Here is a 26,304-nt window from a genome sequence, read left to right on the forward strand (position 1 = left end):
GCAAAGGCATGTGCCGACAGGGTAGCTCCATCAGCTGCGCACTGATCACCTGATTTGCCACCAGGCTTCCCTCTTGTAGCACCTCTTCAAAGTCCTAGCGGTCCTCCTTTGGGAGTTTTTCTGTGAACCTCTGAAGCGAATCCCACAGGGATCTATTGTAGCGCCCCAAGAGCGCTGAGGCGCTGGAGACTTTCATAATGGAGGCTGACGTGCCACAGACCACCTTGCCCCCTGAATCCTGTGCCCTGCTGTCCTTATTCGGCGCGACAGATGATGAAGAGGCCACCGCATGGGTCTTTTTTGCAGCCACTATAATCACTGAGTCAGGGGGAGGATCAGATCTGAGGAACAAAGGATCCCCCTGTGGGGGTCCATACTTCTTTAAAATCCTCGCTTGCGCCGTTTTGAGTGTTGCAGGCGTCAGGAAGACCTCCATAACTGGTTGAAGTAGGCCCGGTACCAAGGGCAACAGTGGTCTGGAAGCTGCTTTCTGCTGCAGCATTTCAAATATCACAGAGGATGACGACTGTTGAGTGGGCATAACAATGTTCAACTTATTTGCCCCTCTGGCCAGAATGTGCTGAAAAGTACTGTCGTCACTCACCGGAGAGATCCTCGACCGAGGACTGTCAGTTAAAGTCGGTGAGTAATCCCTCTTCGAAAAACGAGTGCAAAAGGGCGAAGTTGTCGGAGATCTGTGCCTTCTCCTGTGTTGTCTAGACCTGGATGTTCTTCTGGAGGAGGATGCAGGAGTATGAGTGCGCTCTCGACCCCTTGGAGAAGCAGTAGGGTGGAGATTCGGTGCTTGCACCAGCTGGGTCAACGGAGACCCATGCAAAGGGTTTGAATAGTCCTGCTCTCCCTTTGCTTGACCTTTCTGCCCGTGATGCAGGGGTAGCATCCATCTAGGAGATAGATGAACTGATGGAGTCTTTTGCCTTTCCTCCCGTGCAGGAGATACAGCTGCGCGAGATCGCACTGGAGAAGGAGCTAGACTGCTTGATGTTGAGATAGCCACCTCCGGTGAGCCTGAGGATGAAACCGATGAGTCTTGAGACAGAACGATGGATCGCCGCCAAATGGCAAGAATGTCTTGACGTGTAGTGTCTCGACTTTGAACAAAGAGACTACGTATGACCCAGTGCTGGAGATTCTGCCCTCGGTGCCGGTGAAGGGGAGGACGAAATGGTCACTGAAAGAGATCTGTGCCTCGACGTCGATCAAGATCTGAGAGTCTACGTCGATCATCTCTTGTCTGGAGGCAGTGATAGTCTCGATGTCGAATGCCTGTGTGGCGACGCCGACGGAGTCCTGTGCCTCGACGTCGGATGAACACAAGAAGACGCCGGCGGGGACCTGTGGCTCACCGCTGAACGTCTTTTCGTCTGCGACCCATGTCTCGACATTGACTTATGAGAGTAAGATGAAGTTTTCTGCTTCAACGTCGATCACCTGGGTGACAACAGAAGGGTCTTTTGTCTGGATGTCTATCGCCTCTGGGAATGCGATGACAGAGACTTTTGCTTCGGCATCAAAGAGTGTCCGTGATTCGACGTGCGGAGTCGTTTGCCTCGATGCCGACCGCCTGCGCGAGGGGGCAGATGAAGACCTGTGCTTCGACGTCTATCGCCTGCGAGAGGTCGCCGACGGAGCAGCATGTCTCGACGCCGAACGTTCCTACAATGCCAGCGGAGATCTGTTCCTAGACGTTGAACGTCGCCGGGTTGACGTTAACGGATGTTCCGATACTTGACTTGACGTTGAGACGGTCTTTGGTTTTGAAGTCGAGCTGTGAGCCTGCACCGTCGAAAACTTCAACATTACTTTCTTCGCCACTGGTAAGTTCGACGCCGAACCCGACGGCAAGCAGAGTGGAATCTTGCTTCTCGAAATCGATCGAGCTCTCTTTTTCTTCTGTCTCACTGGAGACCTACCTCTTTCAGAAAGCCCATACACTCCCTGTCCTTGATGGTTCTCCTGGACTGTTTTTCACAATGCTGATAGGTCTCGTGAGAGTCAGGGAGGCAGAGAAAACACACCGAATGTGTGTCAGTCCTAGCCTTCTTTTTGTCACAGGAAGAGCATGGGTCGAAAAGAGAAGGCATTCTGACAGAAAATAAAGCTTTTCCTGTCTCAAAAAAGATAGTACTTCACTCTAAGGCTAAAAAGACGTCGAGTGAAGAGTAGAAAAGTAGATTTTGAGAACAATTTTCTAACAAAAAAGTAAAAAAGTTAGAGCTGTGAATTCCAGGGTCCTGACTGAAGAAGCCGGAAAGAACAACTGACCTGTCACCCCTGAGGCATGATGGGAAGCTATGGGTCATGGCTGCCTTAAAGGCACGGTGCCAGTTTTTTGTACAATTGCTTTCATTTTCTATGTTATTGGTTTACAATGCAGCCTGTAGGCTAACAATGTCTGCTGTTTTGCAGTTTTTCATGAGTCTTACTCATCAAAAAAAGTTCAAGTGTCACTTGCCCTCCTGTGGTCTATATATTCATTATGTGTTTATAAAAACAGTGATTTGTTATTACATTGTTTAGCCTAATATATGTGGGCTGCATTGGTATGGAAAAATTATATATATATATATATATATATATATATATATATATATATATATATATATATATATATATATATATATATATATATATATATATATATATGTTTTTCATATATATTTATTATTTCCGGGGACCCCGCACATGGGCAGGAATATTTATTGCTTATGACTGTTGATGAGGATCCCCTGGAAGAGAACGTTTGTTGTAGCCGATTGCTAGCCCTCATCAAAGTGGAGTCCATTTGGTTTGCACCACGCATAATTTGGTGTCTGGTTGTTTCATTGGGCCGCACTGACAATTATTTAACTCAGTTGAAGTGAAAATCCCACCAGCGAAGCCATCAAAGTCTAAAATGAGCAGTCCACCCTCCATCTTTGGGAAAAATATACTTTCAACATGCTCTCAAGTGTAACAACACTTCTCTGGATGCAAAGTATAATACAGACAATGCCAGTATTATGGTTGCCAACTTCTATGCCAACTATTGCATGGTTATTGAGAACAAACTGACTGCCATAAAAACCTCACAGTAAGAACAGCGAAACCTCAGACTGGCTGGTTAACAAACTGACTGCTTTATTAAACTACAGCCTAGGCATGAATCGTTGAGATCTCATTCTGAGGCACAAAAACTGCCCAAAGAAATGTAATACTATAAAAGGGCTATGATGCCAATCATATCACACGTTCTTAGATTTACTATTCTCAAACTTGAAATCAATTGTGAAACCAACTTGCTTTCTAGCAGATGCTTTTAGCTCAAGCCTTCTGCAATTGGCTTGCAACTCCCGGTCATCCCAAAGGAAGGATGGATATGTGCGAGTATCAAATGCAACAAACAGTCTGGAGAAATCCCTATGCATCCAGCATGGAAGGTTTGGTCAGGCCCACCCTGGGCATCCATCTTTCTTACCACTGAGAAGGAAATTGGGTCCTTCATCCTAAGTCTGGCTCCCAGCTGAACCTTGCCCTGTGGCTGTCCTCTGGGCTATCGCAAGAAGGAATATCAAAACAGTCTGACTGCTCATCAGCACATTTTGTGTCTCAGAGTGGTACCTCACCATTGGGAGCTGAAGTGGCTTCCCGGCTACTGAAAAAGATGGGCCTATACCCAGATGACATTTATTACTTGTCTCTGTGTGCTAGGTAAATACAAGAAAGGTTGTTTGATAAGCAACTGTCATGGCTTAATTGAGGAGTCCAAATTTCTCGTTCCATTGCAGATGCTTCTCCATCCCGGCCATAGTACTGAATCAGTGCCCTGCATGGCACAAAGTACATTCTTGATGCTGGAGCTACAGCAGAACTGGTGCTGCTGAAGCTCCCTCCTGCTTTTAATATAGTGGAAATGTGATTTTAATACAGCTCCTAGGAAGAGATTGCACAGGGTTGAAGTTGTTGCTTTTTTCTGGTAAGGCATTTCCAGATTCTTGGGCTTCTCCCTTTCTGGTCAACCAAGTCAGATGTTTTGTGAGGGTTGCTACACAGCTCCACTCTTTTTAATATACATGTCAATCTACTTTCAAACCTGATTATATTTTTGAGCTACAGGGTCTTGTATTATGCTGATGGCCACTGAGCTTGCCATCAGACTGAAAAAGCATACTGCTATGTTGCCACGGAGCTTAAGGAAATGTTTGAGGGCCACTCATCCTTGGATGTGTCAAAATGTTCTGAAGCTGAATGTTCATTGAGGTCACAATGAACACTGGCACAAAACACTGAGGCCAGCATGAATGGAAGCCCCTGACACCTGCTACAAAAGCAAAGTCTTTGGGAGGGCTACTGGACCAGAAGGGTTCACAAGAAGTACAAGTCATCACAGTAGTGAACTTCTGCTTTGCTTTCACAGGAATAATTCCCCCTTTCTTAATAGGAAATGTATCATCATAGATCACTGCCACCTTGTGGATCCTCTCCGGACGTGATTAGTGTAATAGGTCTGTACATTGGCTTACAGACTTATCCTAAAGACACCATATAGCGAGTGAAGAACTTTGCATCCAGGACAGTGTGTAATCTCTGTAAATTTGACAATGTCTCGACAGATAAAGAAGATCACACTGGTTGGCTGCTGAGGGGAGTCTGTGCCTGAACTGGCAACCTTTCTATGGTATGTGCGATCTGAAATACCAAATCACCTCTGTATTTGTACTCCATCACGATCTTTGCGGTCTCATAAGATGCCCCTGTTATGCATCTAAGCGATCAAGAGAACATGCAAAGGACGGGGTTCTTTCAGAAGCTAGTGTCTGGAATATCCTTCCCTTTCAGGTCAAGAAAATTGAGAACCACTTGGCATTTAGAAGGACCCTCAAAATTACTTTTCCCCCTTAACAGGGCCTCCCCATTCTCTCCTTCTGACATATACTGTGTAGTCTTTGTGGGCTCTGCTTTACCATTATTAAGACTTTGTGGAAGCCATGCAATTAATTTAATAAAATAGCAAATGCAGCCCCTGAGCATTAGTTCAAAATAGACTAATATTTTCAGTCAGCAACTGAGCTTCACGAAATAACCAACAACATACACGTTACTTCCTCACAAAATGAGCATGCACAAATAATGGGCACTTCCACACAACAAAACAGTATTTTAACTGCTCTAATACACTAGTGTTCACAATTACCGGTCTGGCTGTCCGCATCAGTGGGCGAGGCCCCTCCCCAAGACCACCTCTTCTGTCTTTGTTCCAGACGCTGGCTGCGCTCCAAAGTACGACGAAGTACTGCTTCACTGCGTTCCTGTTAGAATAGAACCTTTGTGTTAAAACATAGTGTACGAAATATGACTTTTCTGCATGGTTATCTCAGATTTTTCATGTTTTATTGTATCCTATATTATTGCAGGCTATAAAACTCTGTGCAGCTAACTAGGAGGAAAGTGCCCGAGCTCCCCCTTTATACATGGTTGAACTGGATTAGTTCTAATGAACAAGTTACCACTTTTTCTGGTAGAGATTAACTAGCTGCAGAATCCTCACCTTTTGAATATTCCCCATTTGTCGGACTGAATTTGGAAACATTTTCAGCAGTACCTCTGTGCGCCGGAAGGCAGCGCCTTGTGGATCCGCACTGATGCTGTTCTGCTCCAGAAAAGATGTGTGGGGCCTATATAAGGACCACTCCCATGAGCTGTAGTTCATTTATTTCAAGACTTTCTGCACCACCAGAAGCAGAGACCCAAAAGCATATTGGTAGACAGTGTCTCAATTCCTGGACTTGGGATCTAATTAATCAATAGAGTTCAGTCACTGAACAGGAAGGAGTGAAGGGTCACTGAGGAATCTGTGGCTGGATAGAGACTCTACAGGAAAGAACGTTATAGAAGGCAATTAACTTGCTCTCCTAATAGAGACTTCTAGCCTAAGGTTCCTCACCATTAGAATAGATACCAAAGCAACACTTATTCGGAGGTGGGTCTGTGAATCGGAAAACCAGAGAGTTCTGCAAGACCGACTGGGCAAAATGGCCCTCTCAGCGAACCAGACTGTCCAGGCAATAGTGCTTTGTAAAAACGTATGGAGGTAAGTCTATGTGGCCACCTAGCAAATGTTCAGAACAGGGAATTCATGTGCCAATGCAGTGGTAGAAGCTTTGGACCTGGTGGAATGATCACAGAGTGCTTCTGGGGCTGCTCTTTAGAAAATTGGTAGAAGATCTTAATGCAAAGCCCAATCTGGAGATGGTTCTCTTCTCCACTGCCTTGCCTTTTTTCGCTCTAGAGACCTCTAAAAAGAGCTGATGGGCCATCTGGTGGTACGATCCATGTAGAAGCTAAGCTTTTTCTGGGTGTTCAAGTGATGGACTCTTAAAGATGTGAGGTGGAGCATAAAACGCTGGCAGAGTGACGTTTTGACCAACATGAAACAGCATTGCAACTTTTGGCAGGAACGATGCCAGAGTGCACGGAACCAGTTTGTCTGGGAAGAAGGACGTGTATGGTGAATTGACACAAAGAGCCTGAGACTCACTCACACATCGAGGTGATGGCGATAAAGAACATAAATTTAATAGGAAGGAGCCCTAAAGGACAGCTGTGAAGTAAACATCAAATAAGCCAGGACTAGAATAAGGTCCCATTGAAATATGACAACAGGAAAGGAGGAAAAATATGCAGTAGCCCTTGCACATACCGAGCTGATCTGGCAATCGTACGAAGTCCAAGAGGGCCGAAAGATAACCTTTAACTGTGTCCACCGAAAAGTCTTGCTGGGAAAGAGACGGAACAAATGAAAGAACATTAGATAACTGAACCTGAAGGGGGTCCAATCTGGAGTGTGCTGCACCAAAATCACAAATTTGTTCCAACAACTGGTGTATACAGTTGACAGACACCTGGCTTCTAAGATGACATTAATCCCCTCCGGAAGAAGATCGAAGGTGTTCAGCTGTCAGCGCTCAATCTCCAAGAATTAAGTTGGAGAGTGCGAAGGCTTGTGCAGAACCTTCCCCTGCTGCTATGACAGCAGGTTCTCCTGGATGGGCAGCCTGATCGGAGGATATATGCTCAAGCCCAGAAGTTCTGGATACCACACTTGATGTGCCCAATCCAGAGCCACTTGATTGACTTAGACCCAGTCAGTCCTGATCTTTTTGAAAACTTGGGTCAGCAGTGGTATCGGCAGATAGACATATAGAAGTCCTGAGTTCTACTCAAGACTGAATGTCTCTCCGAGCGATAGACTCCTTGGAAACTCCAACACGCAAAAGTGAGGACACTGCACGTTTTTGGCAGTGTCGAACAGATAAAGCTAAGCTTCTTCCTATTCATGGAAGATTCATTGCGGCACCTTCTGGTGTAACTGCCATGTGTGATTCACGAGGTGTTGCCTGCTGTGTTTCACCACCAGGGAAATTTCTTAGTGGTCCAGCCATTTGCAGATGCTCAATGTCTCCTGGCACAAGGTTTGTGACTCCACCCCACCCTGTTTGTTGCAGTACCTCATGATGGTGTTGTCTATGAGCACATGTACCAGCCTCCCATTGATGGATGGCAGGAAGGCTGTTAATGCCAAGCACATGGACCTAATCTCCAGAAGATTACTGTGGATCCAGGACTCCGCCGGAGACCACATGCCTCTGATCTCGATCACTCCCAGATGACCGCCCCAACCCAGTAGCTTTGCATTGGTCACCACTGTCAGTTCTGGATGGGGAAGAGAGAGGGGACTGCTGCTGACCCAATCACGGACTAGCATCCATCACTGCAGATCTGTTAGTCTCCTCCCAAATCTGAACGTGGTCGGAGAGGTTCCTTGATGTTGGGCCCACTCGGACTGCAGATCCCACTTCAGAGTCCACATATGCCACATGGCTTGCTCAACCAGCAGGAGGCCATCAGTCCCAGCAGCCTCAAAGTCGACCTGGTTGAAATCACAGACTGAGGCTAAAAGATCAGGATCATAGCCTGAATGTCCTGGAGTCACTTTATCGGGAAAGAAGGCACAAAACAGTGGTAGATTCCAAGGAGTCAGGTGCAACTTCGGCATTTTGGTTGTGAACCCCAAAGATGACAAGGGGGGGGGGGGGGTTGCGTGGCTATCAGCCGATGAAAATGGACGCGGCCTAAGGAGGCTCCGTCGTCCAGCCAGCTTCCCAGGCGATCCGCCTCATAATCCGGTAGCATAAACCTTTCTTAAGCAGTGGGCTATCAATTGGAAACAGCGGGGTATCCGATGCGCTCAGTTGGAACCCCGTCCAGTGCATGCCGGGGAAACGACACTGAAGAGAAGAGGTGCGGCCTGTACTCCTAGTCAGAGCCAGGGCTGGAGTTTGCTCGTGCCCGACCGCGGCGAGTGTGGCGACGTCCCACTGAGAGCGGAATAGCGCACGCCCATGGCAACAGAGATTCCCTGACAGAGACCCGCCAAGGCAGAAGCAGCGAACAACGCTGGTAGAAACTGCTTGGGGGGCAGAAGCCTTGGCGAAGAAAGTAAATGCAGGCGAGACCCGCACCACGGACGAAGTCCGACGACCAAGCTGAGGCCGAGACCACAGGACTTTCCCAGCCGGACCAGCATAGCACTGATGGGTGCGAGAGAGCCCCAGCGGCAGACATGCAGCAGACGGCCACACCGCGGCGATACGTTAAATGAGGGACAGTGGGAAAGACTGCTCGCGGCCGGGCAGAATATTGCCTGTTCAAGAACGCTGAATACTTGGCGAGTCCCGGCCCGACTTTGCAGCCCCGGAGTATCCTGCGGGCTCCCAAGGGGATCGTGGATTGTCTTCCCCCTTCCACCCAGCTTTACTGGCATCACGGTTGGGCCTGGTGGGGGCAACTAGCGAAGCAGCAGGTGGAGCCCCCCTCTTTTACAAAATGCTCGCAGGAGGCTTAGTAGTCATGAAAGCGAACGACTAGGTCGAGTGGGCAGGTTACAATAGTGGCTCTTTAACCTCTTCCATGCGTCAGACGGCCGGGGGCCGTCCGATCTGCGCACACGTGGAATTCCGGCCGCAGCGAAGCAGTTAACGACACCAAGGCGAGCTCTATACCCCCTCAGGCCCCACAACTTCTGTGTGCATCAAACACTCAGCCAGATTCCCAACGCCAAAGAGGCGGCTGCGACACACGATTAAACGGGGAAGCTTCCTCCCCAGGGCTGCATAGCCACTTGGCTATCCACAAGCACAACGACAGATCAGGGGGCGGGAAACCAGACAGGTCGCGTGTACCCCAACAGCACACAGGCAGCGGGGAGTACAACCCCGGTCCTATCCTAATCCGAAAACTGTGGCCCAAGACTGGCTACGATGGGAGGCAGGGGCCAGCGAGGTATACAGCAAGTGAAACTTGAAAAGTATGCTTACACTAAGACCCAGCCTGAACCCACAGATCACGATCCAAGACATTATGATTGCCCTAAATAACGTGCATGCCTCCCTGGCTTCGAGTATAGGATCAATCTCTATGGAACTCTCCTTGATCAGGGCAGACTTTCATAAAATGTCTACCAGAGTAATGGAGGTTGAAGCAACTATAAGGGTAATTGTCTCTGTGTCATGCCGGATTAGTAGGCGACATGTAGAGTAAGGAATATGCTACTTACCAGTGTGCATCTGTTCTTGGCATGTAGAGCTGCAGATCTATACACTGTGCATAGATCGCCATCTGGTGTTGGGCCCGGATGTTTGCAGTTTGTTTTTCCTCTTGGAAAGTCTTTGGAAGTCACGAGTTTGGTGACTCCTCCCTTGGTTCGTATTGCGCATGGGCTTCGGCTCCATCCTCAGATTGTTTTTCGCCAGCAGGGAAAGATGGAGCGTAGTGGAAACAGTAAAGAAACCCATGTGTGTTGTATCTAAATAAGACTGGGACGGATACAGGTAGCCGGGGAGGCGGGTGGGCGTGTATAGATCTGCAGCTCTACATGCCAAGAACAGATGCACACTGGTAAGTAGCATATTCCGTTCGAGGCATAGGAGGTGCAGATTATACACTGTGCATAGATTATATAGCAGTACCCAACCCTAGCGGCGACCACCGGCATCCGTTGCAGTTGTTTGGAACAGTGTTTTTAGTACAGCCTGGCCCACACTAGCTTGTTGCTTGGTTTGCACATCTACACAGTAATGTTTTGTGAAAGTGTGTGGTGTTGACCATGTGGCTGCTTTGCATATGTCATCTAGTGGTATATTTCCTAGAAAGGCCATAGAAGCCCCTATCTTTCTTGTAGAGTGGGCTTTAGGGGGAAACGATAGTGTTCGCTTTGCTTTGTGGTAGCAAATCTGTATGCATTTTACAATCCACCTAGCTATGCCTGATTTAGAAATAGGGTTGCCTTTATGTGGTGGAGAGAAGGAGACAAATAGCTGTTTGTTTTTTCTGAAAGGTTGTGTACGTTGGATGTAGTAAAGTAGAGCCCTTTTAACATCCAGTGTGTGTAACGCTCTTTCTGCAACGGTTTGAGGTTGTGAGAAAAAGACTGGTAATTCTACCGACTGGTTTAGATGGAATGGAGAAATGACTTTGGGTAGAAATTTTGGGTTGGTGCGGAGTACAACCTTGTTCTGATGCATTTGGAGAAAAGGTTCCTGTATAGTGAGTGCTTGTATTTCACTAACCCTTCTGAGGGAAGTGATGGCCACTAGAAAAGCTGTTTTCCATGTGAGAAATTGGAGCTCACATTTATATAATGGTTCGAAAGGGGGTCCCATTAACCGTGTGAGAACTATATTTAAATTCCAGACAGGTGAGGGTGGTACTCTGGATGGAATTACTCTTTTGAGGCCATCCATGAAGGCTTTGATGGCAGGCACTCTGAAAAGTGATAGGTGTTGCCTGTTCTGTAAGTAAGCAGCAATGGCAGCGAGGTGTAACCTAATGGAAGTATATGCTAGGTTACACCTTTGTAGGTGGAGTAAATAACATATGATGTGCTGTATGGACACATTTAAAGGATTGATTGTGTTGTTGTGGCAGTAAACAACAAATCTTTTCCACTTTACCGCATAGCATGCCCTAGTAGTAGGGCATCTAGCTTCCCTGATAATATTCATGCAATCAGGGGGAAGGTTAAGGTATCCGAATTCTAGGACCTCAGGAGCCAGATCGCAAGGTTGAGCTGAGCTGGGTCCGGGTGCCTGATCTCTCCATGGTTCTGGGTTAGGAGGCATGGTGAGAGGTGTAGCTTTTGGTGTGGTACTACTGAGAGTTCCAGCAGTGTGGTGTACCACGGTTGTCTGGCCCATGTTGGAGCTACTAGGATCAGTGTTAGGGAATGCTGTTGTAGCTTTCGCACAACTAATGGAATTAGTGGGAGAGGTGGAAAAGCGTATGAATATTTGTTTGACCAGTTCATCCATATCGCATTGCCTTTGGACAATGGGTGTGGATATCTGGCGGCGAAGCTTGGGCATTTTTTGTTTTCGTGGGTGGCGAATAGGTCTATGTGTGGATGCCCCCACTTCTGAAAGAACGGGTGAAGAACTTGTGGGTGAAGTTCCCACTCGTGGATCTGCTGCGTCTGTCTGCTGAGAAGATCTGCCACAGTGTTTTGGACTCCTGGGACGTGTTGGGCCAGGAGAAAGAATTTTTGTGGAATTGCCCATCTCCATATGCTCTGAGCTAACAGAGAGCTGTGGAGAGTGTGTGCCCCCCTGCTTTTGAATGTAGTACATGGCAGTCATGTTGTCTGTGCGAATGAGGACTGCCTTGCCTGAAATCTGCGTCTGGAAGGATTTTAGGGCGAGGAAGATTGCAAGTAACTCCAGATGAAAGATGTGGAGTAACTTCTGTTGTGGCGTCCATGTGCCCTGTGCTGTGAGATGTAACAGATGAGCTCCCCAGCCGGAGAGCGATGCGTCTGTTGTTAGGATTATTTGTGGGACCGGGTCCAGGAACGGTCGACCTCTGGAAAGGTTTGAGGTGTTCCACCACTGCAGAGAGTGATGGGTGCGACTGTCTACCAACACCAGATCTGCCAGTTGTCCCTGGGCCTGGTTCCACTGGCACGCTAAGCACTCCTGGAGCGGACGCATTTGGAGTCTTGCATGGGGCGCTATGAAGATGCAAGAGGCCATCATCCCTATCAGTTGCATAAACACTCTTGCTGGGAGAGAGTGTTGATAAGAATTTTTGACGCAGAGCCTGTATCTTTGCTATCCTGGCAGGATTGGGATAGGCTATGGCTTTTGAGGTGTCTATGGTGGCACCAAGGTATTGTTTCGTGTGTGATGGTACCAGGTGGGATTTTTGATGGTTCACCGTGAAACCTAGCTGATGGAGTAGTTGGACTGTAGCGCCGGTGTGTTGCACACATTGATCGTAGAACGTGGCTTTTATTAGCCAGTCGTCCAGATACGGGAAGACGTGAATGTGCTGTCTTCTGAGATGGGCAGCCACTACTGCTAGGCACTTGGTGAAAACCCTTGGTGAAAACCCTTGGTGCTGTTGTTACCCCGAACGGGAGCACCTTGAACTGGTAATGTTGCCCGTCCACCACAAATCTGAGGTACTTTCTGTGAGACTGGTGTACTGGAATATGAAAGTATGCGTCTTTCAAGTCCAGAGTGGTGAGAAAATCGTTCTGGGAAAGAAGTGGGAGAACCTGTTGAAGGGTTACCATGTGAAAATGGTCCGAATGTATGTAAGTGTTTAGAGGCCGGAGATCTAGGATAGGTCGTAGAGTCTCGTCGGTCTTTGGAATCAGAAAGTACAGGGAGTAGACCCCTAAATTTTGCTGATTTATGGGGACCTGCTCTATGGCTCCTTTTTGCAGGAGGGAGATCACCTCCTGTTTTAGCAGTGCAGTATGTTCTTGAGACATAGGGTGGTGCCTGGGTGGAATGTTTGGGGGGGCAGATGTTAGTTCTAAGCAATACCCTGACTGAATAATTTGTGTCACCCATCTGTCTGAGGTGATTGTCTCCCAGACGTGAAGGAAATGTTGTATTCTGCCCCCGACCGGAGTGGAATGGTCTAGAGGGAGTGGGGGAAAGTCATTGGGTAGTAGGTGTGGCAGAGCGGGCGTATTTGTCTTGCCTCTGGCCTTGTTATTATTTCCTCTGTATCCGCCCCTTTGATAACCCTTTGTGAAGGTAGATTGAGGAGGGGATTTGTAGGACGTGGATGCAGTATCCAAGGAGTAGCCTCTGCCCGTGCCTCGAAAGGAAGAGCGGCGAAAGGAGCGCCTAGGAGTGTGTGACTGTAGGGCTCCCATGGATTTCGCCGTGTCAGTATCTTTTTTCATCTTTTCGAGGGCTTCGTCAACTTTTGGGCCAAATAGATTACCTTGGTCGAATGGGTGATTTAATATAGAGGCTTGTACCTCAGGTTTAAAACCTGAAACTCTGAGCCAGGCATGGCGACGTAGAAGGACACTGGTGTTTACAGCCCTGGAGGCTGTATCTGCTGCATCTAGGGCACAGCGAATAGAGGTATTAGTTATTAGTTTTCCCTCTTGGATCAATTCATTGGCCCTGTTCTTATATTTTTCAGGGAGATGGTGCATGATGGTCTCTAACTCATAGTAATGTGCCCTGTCGTATCTGGCCAATAGCGCTTGCGTGGAGGAGGAGCCAAGATGGCGACCGGGACGGCAGCGTAGATTCCCGGCTCCGTGAACCTCCGCATCCCGCACGGATATCCTGCACGAGATCCTCAGTCTGCGCTATGAGATCGTGTTTGTGAATGAGAGTGGCAACCGATCGTGTGACTCCGAGGTTTCTGGCTGCCGTACCGCCGGAGAAATCTGCAGTTGAACTTTGCGGCCCGTGCAGCCCCGGAGCCGGGACCTCGAGTGGACGCCTTGGCCGGGTGGCAGTTTAACAACAGCGGCCTGTGGTGACTGGGTGGAGTCGGTCCACCGGAGCGGTGCTGCCCTCGGCCTGCATTTTGACGTAGGCGCTCCCACTGCTAAGCGTAGCGGACCGAGGACATGCCCGGGGGTGCAACTCTCAGATTCTTCGGTGCTTGCCCCTGCCTTTGACGGTGAGCTGCCCGGACGCCGCCCCTAGCTCGCCCTGATCCTTGCGGGCTGCTCCCGGCTTTTCGCGGGAGCTGGTCTGTGGCGGGGACGACTGTTGCCCGTGACCACGCAACGGCTGAATTTGTGCCTGCCCCCAGACCCCTGTCTTCAGCGACGTGGACCTCGAGGCGCTTGTCCCTGGGTCCCGGCCCCAATACGAGTCGGGCCTTCCCGGCGGCCATCTTGTTGCTATGCAGCCTACCATCCTGTCCACTGGGTCGCAGCAGGATTGGGAGTGTGTGACTTTTGGGAGTGTGGCGGAGCGATCGCAGAGAGCTGTGCTGGGGTACGGCGACCTCCTAGAGGCCCTTGGTGCCCTTCATTTCTCCTTGGCTCGTGGCGCCGGGGTCTTGGGGAGTAAGCTCGATGGTGTGGCATCAGCGTTGGGACAGTGGCGGCATGCTGGTCCACAGGTACACAGGGGCTTCCCACACTGCACACAGGAGGATAATGTCGCGGCCACCCCTGCGATTAGTGCACAGCCGGACACTCCGGACAGTATGCTACCGTGTGATCGGCTAACTGAGGGTTTGATCTGTTCCGGAGGTATTGGACCTGAGTGGAAGGTGGTGGCCTTGTCCCGTGCACGGCCTCCGGCGACCCAGGGACAATTCCAGCAACGTTTGTCTACTTTGGCTGATTCAGCCTTCCTGGACCTTGTGTGCAGTGCAGATCCTGGGGCAGCACTGGGAAAGACGTCCCTCCATGATGCGGACTGTGTTGGCACTCAGAGACTTCCACCCCACCTGTGTGCGTCGCTTCCCGGTTGTTTTTGGAAACTCCTTTACCCTGGAACATCGGACATGGTGCTGGGTCGAGGGGTAGGCATGGGCAGAATTGCAAAGAGTGGTCAAGGATGAGGCTGATCCTTCGGGGGTGGTCATCCAGTAGACGGGCGGACTCATGGTTGCGTACTCTCATGGTTATTAGCATAGTTGGTGCATAATGCTCCCCATTCCCCCTTTTTTTTTTTTTTGATATGGTCGATTTGGTGCTGCTTATTGTTTGCTGTGGGGAGACTTCACCGTGCGGGAGGGAGAAGCCGGGGGTATGTTTTGAAGGCCCTCCTCCAGTTTATTATACTTTCTCCACCCCCCCGGGTTCTTTCTTACTCCTTTTTCCCTGTTTCTTCTATATTTCGGGTCTAGTTCCAGGGCGACAGGCACACTGCTGGGGGGGGGGGGGGGGGCATACTCATTTGCAGAGGTGCAGGGTGGGGGGTTGGGGGAGGGGACTCTTTAGTCTTTATCTCTTTTTCCATGGCCTCCTTTTTCTTCTCCGCTTCTTCTTGTTTTTTCTTTTCTGGGATCAGCACGGTACACCTCCTTTGTTGTGAATCGTCGCCTCTTCATGTGTGCCACAGTTTCCGGGGTGTTCTCTGGGCGTTAGGTACCGGGGCCTGCAGGCGCAACTGTTTTTGATATTCTTCCCCATCCGGAATTTCCCGTGTTTGCGCCATTGATCCAATAGATTGCTGCTTATTGCTTACGTCTATTATTCTTGCCCCTTATCGTTGTTGGGAAATTGTTTGGCACCTGATCCTACTGTCTTGTTTCATTATAAAATGAAAAACCCTTTTTCTCCTGGTGTCCTACCTGCGTGGCTCACTGGCCGGACTATATTGGAATGAAGATTCTGCTCTCCGAGGTGCCGCCTGTGTTTACATTGGCTCTTATTGCTCTGATTGCTTAGCGGCCGGCCCCGGGGGGTTGTAGGCCCATACTTGTTAATGATTGAAATGTCAATAAAGGTTTTTCAACAAAAAAAAAATAAATTAAAAAAAATAGCGCTTGCGTGTTGGCGATACGCCATATGTTGGCGGCTTGTGACACAGTGCGCTTCCCTGACGCGTCTAGGAGCTTGGACTCTTTGTCAGGTGGTGGTGCTTCGCCTGACGCCTGAGAATTGGAGCGTTTCCTACCTGTAGATACCACTAGGGAATCCAAAGGTGCAGGGCCTTTAATATATGAAGGGTCTGTGGGGGCGGCTTTGTATTTCTTCTCTATACGGGGATTTAGGACCCTGGCCCTGACTGGGTCTTTAAAGACCTCCGGTGCAGGTTTAATCACCCCTTTTAACATAGGTAGGATGGCAGTAGACCTATGTGCGTCGTCAAAGGTGTCAAGGAGAAAATCCTCCTCTACTGGGTCAGTGTGTAACTCCACCCCGTGGTAGTGTGCCGCCCTTTGTAATAGGTGGTGAAAACCCAAGGAATCTTCAGGTGGGGATGGCCTAGATGGGTAAAGGTCATCCTGTGGGACATCTGGGATGTCCGGATTATTATAGTCGTCCCATGGGTCTGGAGATCCAGTAGGGGTGGGATCCTGTGGCGCATCTGCTGGATCATAAAATGGGTCTCCTAAGTAGTCTGGGACAGGAGACAAGGTTGGGGAACGATGAGGCGGGGGTGGAGAGGGTAGAGGTGGGTAGGGTGGAGGAGGTGGAGGAGGAGGGGAAGGCACTCTGAAAGGAGAGGTAGCAGTGTCTTTCCTCTTTGGAGGTGGAGGTGGAGCTGGTTTGTCCAAGTGTCTCTTTTTTGTAGACAATGTCAAATGTCCAGTTTTTGGATCCTTGGTAAGTCTTTTGGAGAGGATCCGGTGTAAAAAGTTCTTGCGACACTGGTTGCTCGGTCGGCGCCAAAGTTTTCGGGGCCCAACGGCTTTTTAGGCTTGTCCAAGCCGTGCTTCTTTGGAACCTCTGATTTTTTGGTCGGCGCCGAAGAAGGCTTCGGCACGGGAGTGTCGGTGCCGAGGGCCTTGTGATGTTTGGTCTGCACCGGCAGGGCAGGTTTCGACACCGAAGACTTTGGTACTGGGTTCGGTGTGGAGATGGAGGCCGATCTTTTCTTCGGTGCCGAAGGGTGTTTTTCGGTACCGATAGTAGGCTGGCTCGAGCCCGAGCTGCCAGAAGGCTTAATAGGCTTCTTTACCGGGCCCGAAGGTGGGGTGTGAGAAGCAGTATCCTTGGTCTTACCTAGGCCCGAAGGCGAAGGTGTGACCGAATCCTTTTTGGGTATCGGCGTGGGTGTGGGAGGGGGTATTGTACTCACAACCCTCTGCGCCGGGGTGATGTCCTCCACATCGGAGTCGTCGGCCTCGGAAGCACTGACTAGGTCGTCGTTCTCTTCCTCAATGTTCTGCTGTCCCGGAGCTTCGACGTCATCCCCGAAGAGGTCGACTGGAGCGGAGGTCGAGGAGTGCGCCATGTTGCGTCTAGCCCGTCGATCTCGAATAGTCTTTTTAGAGCGAAAAGACTTGCAGGCGGGACAGTCTCGAGCCTCGTGTTCAGGGGAGAGGCAGAGGTTGCACACCTCGTGGAGATCGGTGTGGGGAAACTTGGACCCACATCGAGGCCACTTCTTGAAAGGAGTTCTTTCCATCAGCCGAGACCGGAGCCGGAATAGGCCCGAAGGCCGCTGTCGACGACCGGAATCGAAGAAGTGCCGAAGAGAAGGTGATTAAGATGATTTATTATCTGAAGGATCTCGATGAGCGAAGATTTTGCGTCGATTGTTGAACTGGAAAGTTCGGAACCGGAGCGCGAAGTATTACATCCGAGCCCGATGGCGGAAAAAAACAATCTGAGGATGGATCCGAAGCCCATGCGCAATACGAACCAAGGGAGGAGTCACCGAACTCGTGACTTCCAAAGACTTTCCAAGAGGAAAAACAAGCTGCAAAGATCCGGGCCCAACACCAGATGGCAATCTATGCACAGTGTATAATCTGCAGCTCAAATGCCTCGAACTCTGCGTTATAACAGTACTGGCTGTAACCTTCAAGTTTCCTGCATGCCGCTGCTCTGTTGGGAGAACTCCGTGTGAGCTAGCACGGAGTTGAAACTTGAAGGTTCCAGCCAGTACTGTTATTCCGCTCTCGTGTACAAGGAGCAACACATGCCCCTACACAACTTTAGCTTCTCTCCAGAGGCGACCTATGATCCCCCTCGCCGACCCCCACGCCACAGTCCTGATGAAGACCCCGGCGTACGGATTGTAATAGCCTACTGATCTATTGGGGTCGAAACATCGACATTTTTCAATTAGCCAGCTTGAACAGAGATTTAGTACTGTGTTAATATTTGAGACCATGGCTACAAAAAGGTTTTGGATGTAAACTGTGACTAATAGGCTCGATGAATGAGCCACGTGCTTTTCATTATGCACAGGGCGTACCTTACACCGGAGGCGGTCAATAGGTATTTTCACCGTAGGACGCAGTGTGTCCTAGATGTGCCGAACCTGGGGTGGGTATGGTACACACGCTATGGAGCTGCCACTGACTACACACGTACTGGCACACAATCAGCGAGCTGCTACATGTAAGCACAGGCCGTAGTCTGCCTCTTGAATGGACTGTATATCTGTTGCACCAGTTCCGCAGAACCCCAGCCACAAAGGTAACGTCCCGGTTTTTGGATCTGGGAATAGTAGTAGCTAAACGATTGCTCACCAAGAGATGGAAGGCACAATAGCCACCTCACGCGCGAGCATGGAGACATTTGCTCCTCGCATGGGCCAGAGCAGAGGTAACCGCCATCAGAAGGGAGGAAACATTGGGGTTGCGGAAGGAGCCCATAGCTGCTCAATAGGAGGGTCTGCTCCAGGCACTTCAGAGGGTCGAGGAAGAATGCTCAGGGGGACAACTTGAGGGAAGGGACGGGGATCCAGGGCAGGTACCGGAGTCTATGACTGGGTGCGACTGTGATGTTCCATGTGGGAGTTGATTAGTATTGTCATTGAAGAAGAGAGGGATAGATGCCGTTGAGGGGGAGCAGCAGTCAATCTGAAATGCTGGGATATGTTGTTGAGGAGGACGGGGGAGCGCACGTATCACTAATGGGCTGGCAGAACGGGAAATGGAAATAGGCGCCCAACAGGTCAAACTCCACCATCCGTTCTCTAGGACAGAGGACAGACGAGCTGGGGCAGGGGGAGCATTTTGAACTTCTTCCAGAGGAAAGCGTTGAGGGGGCGCAGGTCTGGAATAGGCCAAAGACCCCTATCCTTCTTGGGCACTAGAAAGTAGCAGCAATACCAGCCACATCCCACTTCAGGCACAGGAACCCTATTGACAACCCCTTTTGACCTTACGAGTATCCAAAGCAGAGCCCTCCTGGGCAACGGTAAGAAAAAAAATCTATTTATATCTGCAAGGCAGGCAGAAAGTGGGTCAATGGCAGGCGTATACCCTCTAGTTGGACAGACGCCTGGCTGTCAGAATAGCATTGCAGACTTTGGGAGGAAGGTCGAAAGCTATCAACTGCCTCTGCTCAATCTCCACGCAACAAGGTGGAGGGTGGACAAGTTGGGGTGGAGGAGCCTCCACTGCTGCTGCGACAGAATATCCTCCCAGAGAAGCAGCCTGACCGGAGGATCGATGCTCATTTGCAGTAGCTCAGGATCCCGGACTCTCCATGCCCAGTCCAGAGCCACAACAATGACTAGTGCACGGTTGGTCCTGATCTTCTTGAGAACTGAGTTTATCCGCTTTGGCGTTCAGAGAACCTTACAGGTGTTGAGCCACCAGGGAAATGCTCTGCTGTTCCAGCCATGCCCGGAGGCTCAGGGTCTCTTGATAGAGGGTCGTCGCACCCCACCCTGTTAGTTGCAGTACCACATGGTGTTAGTGTTGTCCGTGAACACCTGCACTAGCCTTCCCCTGATGGAGGGTAGAAAGGCTTTCACTGTCAGTCAAATTGCATGGAGCTCCAGCATGTTGAAGTGGAGTCCGGATTCCACCGGAGACCAGAGTCTCCTGATCTCCACCTTTTCCACGTGGCCACCCCATCCCAGGAGTGACGCATCTGTCACTACTGTGAGATCTGGCTGGGAAAAAGAGGTGTCTGCCTCAGACTCAATCACAGTTCGTTGGCCACCACTGCAGGTCCTTTGCAGTTTCCTCCGAGATCTGGCCCATGTCAGAGAGATTCCCCCGATGTTACGCCCAATGGAACACAGGTTTCACTGCAGAGACCGCATATGCCATGCGTCACTAGCAGGATGCAGGAGGACAGAGGCTGAAAGATCGGTATCATAGCCTAAATATCCTCGATTTGCTGCTCAGGAAGATAAGCCCGAGACTGCACTGTGTCCAGATCAGCTCTGAGGAAAGGAGGCATCTGAGAGGGAGTCTGTGTCCTCCTTTATCTTTTCCAGTGAAGAATCTACCACTGGACCAAAGAGGTGTTGTTTATCAAAGGGTGTGTTCAATATGGAGGTCTGGACCTCAGGTTTGAACCCCGATATACGCAACCAGGCGTGTCTTCTTAAAAAGACACTAGTGTTAAACGCTCTGGCAGATGTGCCAGCAGCATCTAGGGAACATTTGATTTTATTTTTCAAAATAAGTTGTCCCTCCTGTACTAAGTCCTGTGCTTTATATGTATGCTCTTGGGGTAGAAATTGGATGAGTTGTTCCATTTCATCCCAATATGCACGGTCGTATCTGGCCAATAGCCCTTGTGTTTTAGATATGCGCCAGAAGATCGCTGCTTGTGTGGCCACCTTTTTCCCTGAAGCATCTAGAAGCTTTCATTCTTTATCTGGGGGTGGAGCATCCCCTGTAGCTTAGGAGTTTGCCTTTTTGCGTGCATTTGAAACTACCAATGAGTCCAAGGGTAATTCTCCCTTTATGTACACTGGGTCAGATGGTGCTGGCTTATACTTTTTATCCACCCTAGGGGTAAGGATACGTGCCCCGACAGGTTTGTTAAATATGTCGTCTACATGCCTTTTCATCCCTTTCAGCATGGGTAATGTATGTGTTGATTTCTGTGTACTATTAAGTGTTTCAAAAGGAAATCCTCTTCGAGGGATTCTTTATGGAACTGCACCCCATGGTTATTGGCTGCACCCCATGGTAATCGGCAGCCCTGCCTAGCAATTCAATATAGCCTAAACTGTCATCTGGTGGAGAGGGCTTGGTAGGGTAAAAGTCAGGATCAATTGTCTGTGGGTGAGTCAGTGTTGTAGTTGTCCCATTCATCTACAGGTCCTGGCTGATCATCATCATCATCCCCATCATCCTGATTGTCAGGTGGCAAGTGCTCAGGTGAAGTTGGTACAGGTAGAGATCGAGTAGAACGTGGTGCTGGAAGAGGAGGAGGGGAAGGGTTAGTTCCAATCGTTTTATTTTTCAAAGCAATGTGATATTCCTCTTCAGTATCAGTCCTTCTCTTTAGAGTCACTTTGGTGGAAATGTGTCCAGTTTTAGGGTGAATGTACAACAGCTTAGGTTTTGGGTCCGGTTTATTGATCGGATCGCCGAAACTGCTTTTTAGGTGACTTTGAGAAATTAGTATGTTTCGGCGCTGAAGTTTTCGGTGCCGACAGCTATGGGGTGGTGTAGAAATCGAACATAATTGCTGTTAGCATGAGATGAAGCCATCTTGTTTGCAGCATCCATTTTGTTAGCCTTGTGATTCTACTGAATCAATGAACCAGAGAAGCACTCCGCTTTTTATGCTCAATAATCCTAACTTAAGTGAACCTAACCTATTTAAACCACAGCGTGCTACAGGGGGTGGCACGTGTTGTCTATAGTGTGCCTGTACTCAAAACTAACAATATCATGAGTCTCTACGACTCGAGCCTCTGTGCACTGTTGCTAGGGTAAGATTACCATAGGTACAAATATTTGGGTCAACACATTAGTTCAAAACACATTCAAAATCAATAGTATCACGCAAAATTATGATTTGATTTAACATTATTTCAATGATTTAATCTTGAACATCCATTATTGTGGACACATAACATAAATGTAATGAAAATAAACAAAATTACAATATTTTAGAAAATTGATAAACATCCACACTCAGAAAAGCATAGTCACAGACAAGGGTAAAACTGCACATTTGTTTGTCAAAACATCCAAGTTTGTTTTGTGATTCATGGGGAAACTCAAAAAACAGAGTGAAAGAGACCCTCCACCTTTGTGACCGAACTAAAAAAATACTTACTTCACAATCCTTCAAGTTTATTAATCTACAGAAAAAAGACCACACAAATCTATCAGACACAGTCCGAAAAACAAAGATCAACTTACTAGCTAAATAGAAACACTCATACCTTCTATTGAACGAACGTGGCTCAATCACCGGAAAGTAGACGAACAGTCCTACAAAGAAAGTCAGACTTCAGTTGAACACCAAAAAATTCTCAAGCGCCTGGGGGTGAAGGTTGCCTATTCAGTAACGCTTGCTTACCTGGACTTAAAACCTTAGGTCCACACCGTATCTCTCTGAAACAGCTGCCACTGTTCTCAACGCACTACCCCCATCGAGCGATTATGAAGACGCTAAACTTCAAAACACGCCGTGAGCGGAGGTCGCGTACGCCGTGGGTAACATAAACGAAGGACTACCGTGCTTCCAAAGAGAACGGCCACGATGTTTGAGAAGGATCAAAAAAGAACGTGACCACCTCTTCGGAGGAAAGTTTAGCCACGGAAACTGACATCAGCATGTCTAGACTGCCAGCTCACACTCAGATAAGAGTAGTCGAAACACCAACTGAAGCATCTGATAAGAATGGTTTACAAGCATCCAGTTCCACACATTTTTTTAGCCAAAGGCATCGACTCCAGCCAACCACCGGGAATGTCCAAATTAAGAAAATCAGGAGAAGTTGCCGGAAAACCCGGACACACACGAAGTCAGAAACAAACCTAGTAGTTAATATATCATCTACAGAACTCACCCCACATCAAGTTAGAGTTCTTAACAAAGGACTGGGCTTCGTCCCTACATATAACACCAATGTTTTAGAATGTGAAGTATCACTTTTCAAGTTTATGAGAGTCCTATGACTGAGACACTTTTTTGCGAATGTTCTACCCACCAGGCCTGACATAGAAGAAACTGAGCTTTTGGAGTTTCGACCCAAATCCAAATATCAAGCACCCATTTCTCACAAAGTACTAGATTCAGTCGAACATTTGGTTCATAAAGATTTTCTCAATATGAATTTAAGAAGAACTAAGACGAAAAATGTATCTAAACATGACTTAAATTCTCTCCACTCAATTCAGAACAACAATGATATTTGCCTTCAAAAAGCTGATAAAGGAGGAGCTATTGTCGTCATGGATCAAACTTTCTATACACTTACAGTTCAAGAACATGTTGCAGATCTTCGAACGTATTTACCTATGGATACCGATCCTACCAGTGAATTAAAAGCTACTCTTAAGAGTATTTTAGAACATGCACAAGACATGGGTTGGATCTTAACAATTCTTGACTGTTGATTACCCCAGGAGACCTTTACTTTACATGCTCCCTAAAATACACAAAGATTTACAAAAACCACCAAAGCGGCCAATTGTGACAGGTTGTGGTACCATCTTTGAACCTTTAGGGCAATACATTGATCATTCTTTGCAACCATTTGTCCAACAATGGACTTCTTATGTGAAAGACACCAAAGACTTTTTATTAAAATTGGATTCAGTTACATTTACAAGTGAATTTTTATTGTGTACAGTGGACGTCAAGCCCTTATACACTTCCATTCCACATACAGCTGGCATGGAAGCAGTGGAATGGGCACTGCTGCGCCAAACCTCTAACAGAGCAGACACAATTTTCATTCTTGAGATTTTACACTTTGGTTTGTATCATAGTTACTTCTGTTGGAACGACCGTTTTTATTTACAACAAGGTACTTCTATGGGCTTTGCGGGGGCACCCGCCTATGCCAATACATTTATGGCAAAATTCAAGTCAGACAATTTACAGTGATCAAGAATGGACTGACAATCTCCTGCTTTACTGCAGGTATACTGATGACATATTCATGCTTTGGAGTAACACCAAAAAGCAATTAGAACATAACATTGAACAACTCAATAGGTATGATGATCATATTCAGTTCACCCACACGATTGATGATAGGAAGATCTCATTTTTAGATTTTGTCTATCATGATTGAAGGAGGTAAGATCAGAACAGAAGTTCATAGAAAGGCAATTGATGTCAACAATGCTCTTCACTTTTGGAGTTTTCATCCCAAAAAACTGAAACAAAATTTACCTTTTTATTTTTTACGAATCAAAAGGATATGTTCTGATCAAAGCAGTTTAGAAGAACATCTGAAGCTTCAACAGCAAATGTATTTAGACAGAGGGTATCCTGAAGAAGTCATTGATCAAGCCAAAGAACGTATTTCCAAACATGAACGTAGCAATTTGTTACAATGCAAACCAAAAAAAGAGTACATCTAGACAAGTGTTTATTTCCAAATTTTCAACAAGCTCACTGAAGATTAAGAGAATTATCATTAATCGCTGGGAAATGTTACAAAATGAGTCGGATTTCAATGGACTCTTTAATTAGCAACCTCTGTTCGCTTTGACCAGATCTAAAAATCTAAAATAGATCATAAAGCCCCTGAAAAAACCCTCAATTGGAAGCAAAAGGCAAGGAGGATAAAAAGGTTAAGGATCTAAAGACTAAAGTTATGTTGGCTCAAGTCTATGGTCCCTCATTTAGAGGTGGTGGTAGAGGTGGACGTGCGATGTATCGCCCTGGTGTCCCCCCTTTCCATCAAGCAACGTTTTCTTCTGATCAGTTTGCTTACTGTAAAGAAATTGGACATTGGCGTGCTGCGTGCCCCCTTTTGCAAGGTCAGCTGTATCAGCGGGATAGAGGAAGTAAGAGAAGCCGCCCAGGGAACACAGGAAATAGGGGAGGCATGGATAATCGTACCAGAATTGAGGCAGTTGAAAACAATCCAAATTCTTTTAATACCTTTGATAGACGAAACCAATACCAAAAGTCTGATTATTCGGCTGATGGTCCTAAGGATTCGGATCATGCATAGGAATGCCTAGGATGGGATATGGAACTGGTTAAGGTCCCAGTAGATCAGAGGGTTCCCTATGTCGATGCAAACGTACTGATCAGTTTCTGGTTGATACAGGAGCTACTCGTAGTGCTCTGTCTAAACAATTGGTTCCTGGGGCTCCCCTGTCTGGCACAATGATAACATCGATTGGGTTTGATGGAACACCTACACTTAGCCCACTGTCACAGCCACTTGCATTTAGTCTTGATACATTCACTGCAGTATGTCCATTCCTGCTTTCCTCTAACATGCCGAATAACACTGTGGATATCCATATGCTTAAACATTTTCATGCTACAAAACGTTGTTTCCCAGAGGGTGTGTGTGTTATTTTAAACGATAACTATCCAATCGTTGAGAGGTCTTGTCTTGATTAAGGAGGATATTGCTTTGGCATCGTTACCTAGTGCTTTGTGGGCTACATCAGATACTGATGTGGGACAAATGGTTATCCCACCAGTACATATTCAAGTGAAGGAAGGTGCTTCTTTGCCTCGACTGCCCCAATATAAGATATCTTGGGAAGGCGAAGAAGCATTGATACACAGTGTTCAGGATTTGATTAAGGTGGGGGTTGTGGAAGAAGTCCCTTACAATACCTGTAATAGCCCTATTCTTCCTATTTTGAAAAAAGACACCGATTCTAAAATTTATAGATTCATCATTGACTTGCGAGAGGTTAACAAGATCGTAGTGCCCCAATATCCGGTAGTCTGACATCACGACACTTCTTACTATGGTTCCTCCTACTGCAACTACATTCAGTGTGATCGATTTGAAGAATGAATTCTTCTTGATAACTATTCATCCTGACAGCCGTTATTGGTTTTGCTTCACTTTGAATAACTGATCATTGGAATTTTGTAGAGCTCCACAAGGGTACACAGAGTCCTAGCATTTATAGCCAGGCATTGAAAAGGCAGCTTGATTCTTTCCCTGTGCCAAAAGGGGTGGCTCTTACTCAATATGTCGATGACATCTTGTTGGCTGCCGATACCCCTGAACAGTGTGAAGAAGGAACACTTATTGCTATCATTCCTTGCCTCTCATTATCACAAAGTCTATTGGAAGAAGGAAAATGCTACTTACCAGTATGCATCTGTGCTTGGCATGTAGAGCTGCAGATCCATACACTATGCACAGATCGCCATCTGGTGTTGGGCTAGGATGCTTGCACTTTGTTGTTGTCTTGGAAGAAGTCTTTTGTAGTCACGAGATAGGTGACTCCTCCCTTGGACGATAGTGCACATGGGAATCGACTGCATCCTCAGATTGTTTTTCGCCATGACGGGAAATGATGGAGTCAGTAAGAAATATAAGAGATGTCCGTGTGAGTATCTAATTAAGATAATACTGGAACAAATACAGGTTCCGGGGAGGTGGGTGGGCGTGAACATATCTGCAGCTCTACATGCCAAGAACA

The 26,304-nt window shown here is 47.8% G+C and overlaps 1 protein-coding gene across 21 annotated transcripts in view; it reads right to left on the reverse strand.

Annotated features, from left to right (window-relative positions):
• Nucleotides 1–26,304, reverse strand: part of MAP7D3 (MAP7 domain containing 3) — a 1,121,308-nt gene that overhangs the window by 865,781 nt on the left and 229,223 nt on the right. For all 21 annotated transcript variants that reach the window (XM_085607948.1, XM_085607945.1, XM_085607942.1 and 18 more), the window contains one exon: nt 5,195–5,309. In XM_085607948.1, coding sequence (XP_085464074.1) covers nt 5,195–5,309 — 115 coding nt within the window. The remainder of the gene's footprint in view (nt 1–5,194; nt 5,310–26,304) is intronic.

The sequence above is a fragment of the Triturus cristatus genome, chromosome 5_2, assembly GCF_964204655.1.
Source record: "Triturus cristatus chromosome 5_2, aTriCri1.1, whole genome shotgun sequence".
Lineage (NCBI taxonomy): Eukaryota > Metazoa > Chordata > Amphibia > Caudata > Salamandridae > Triturus > Triturus cristatus.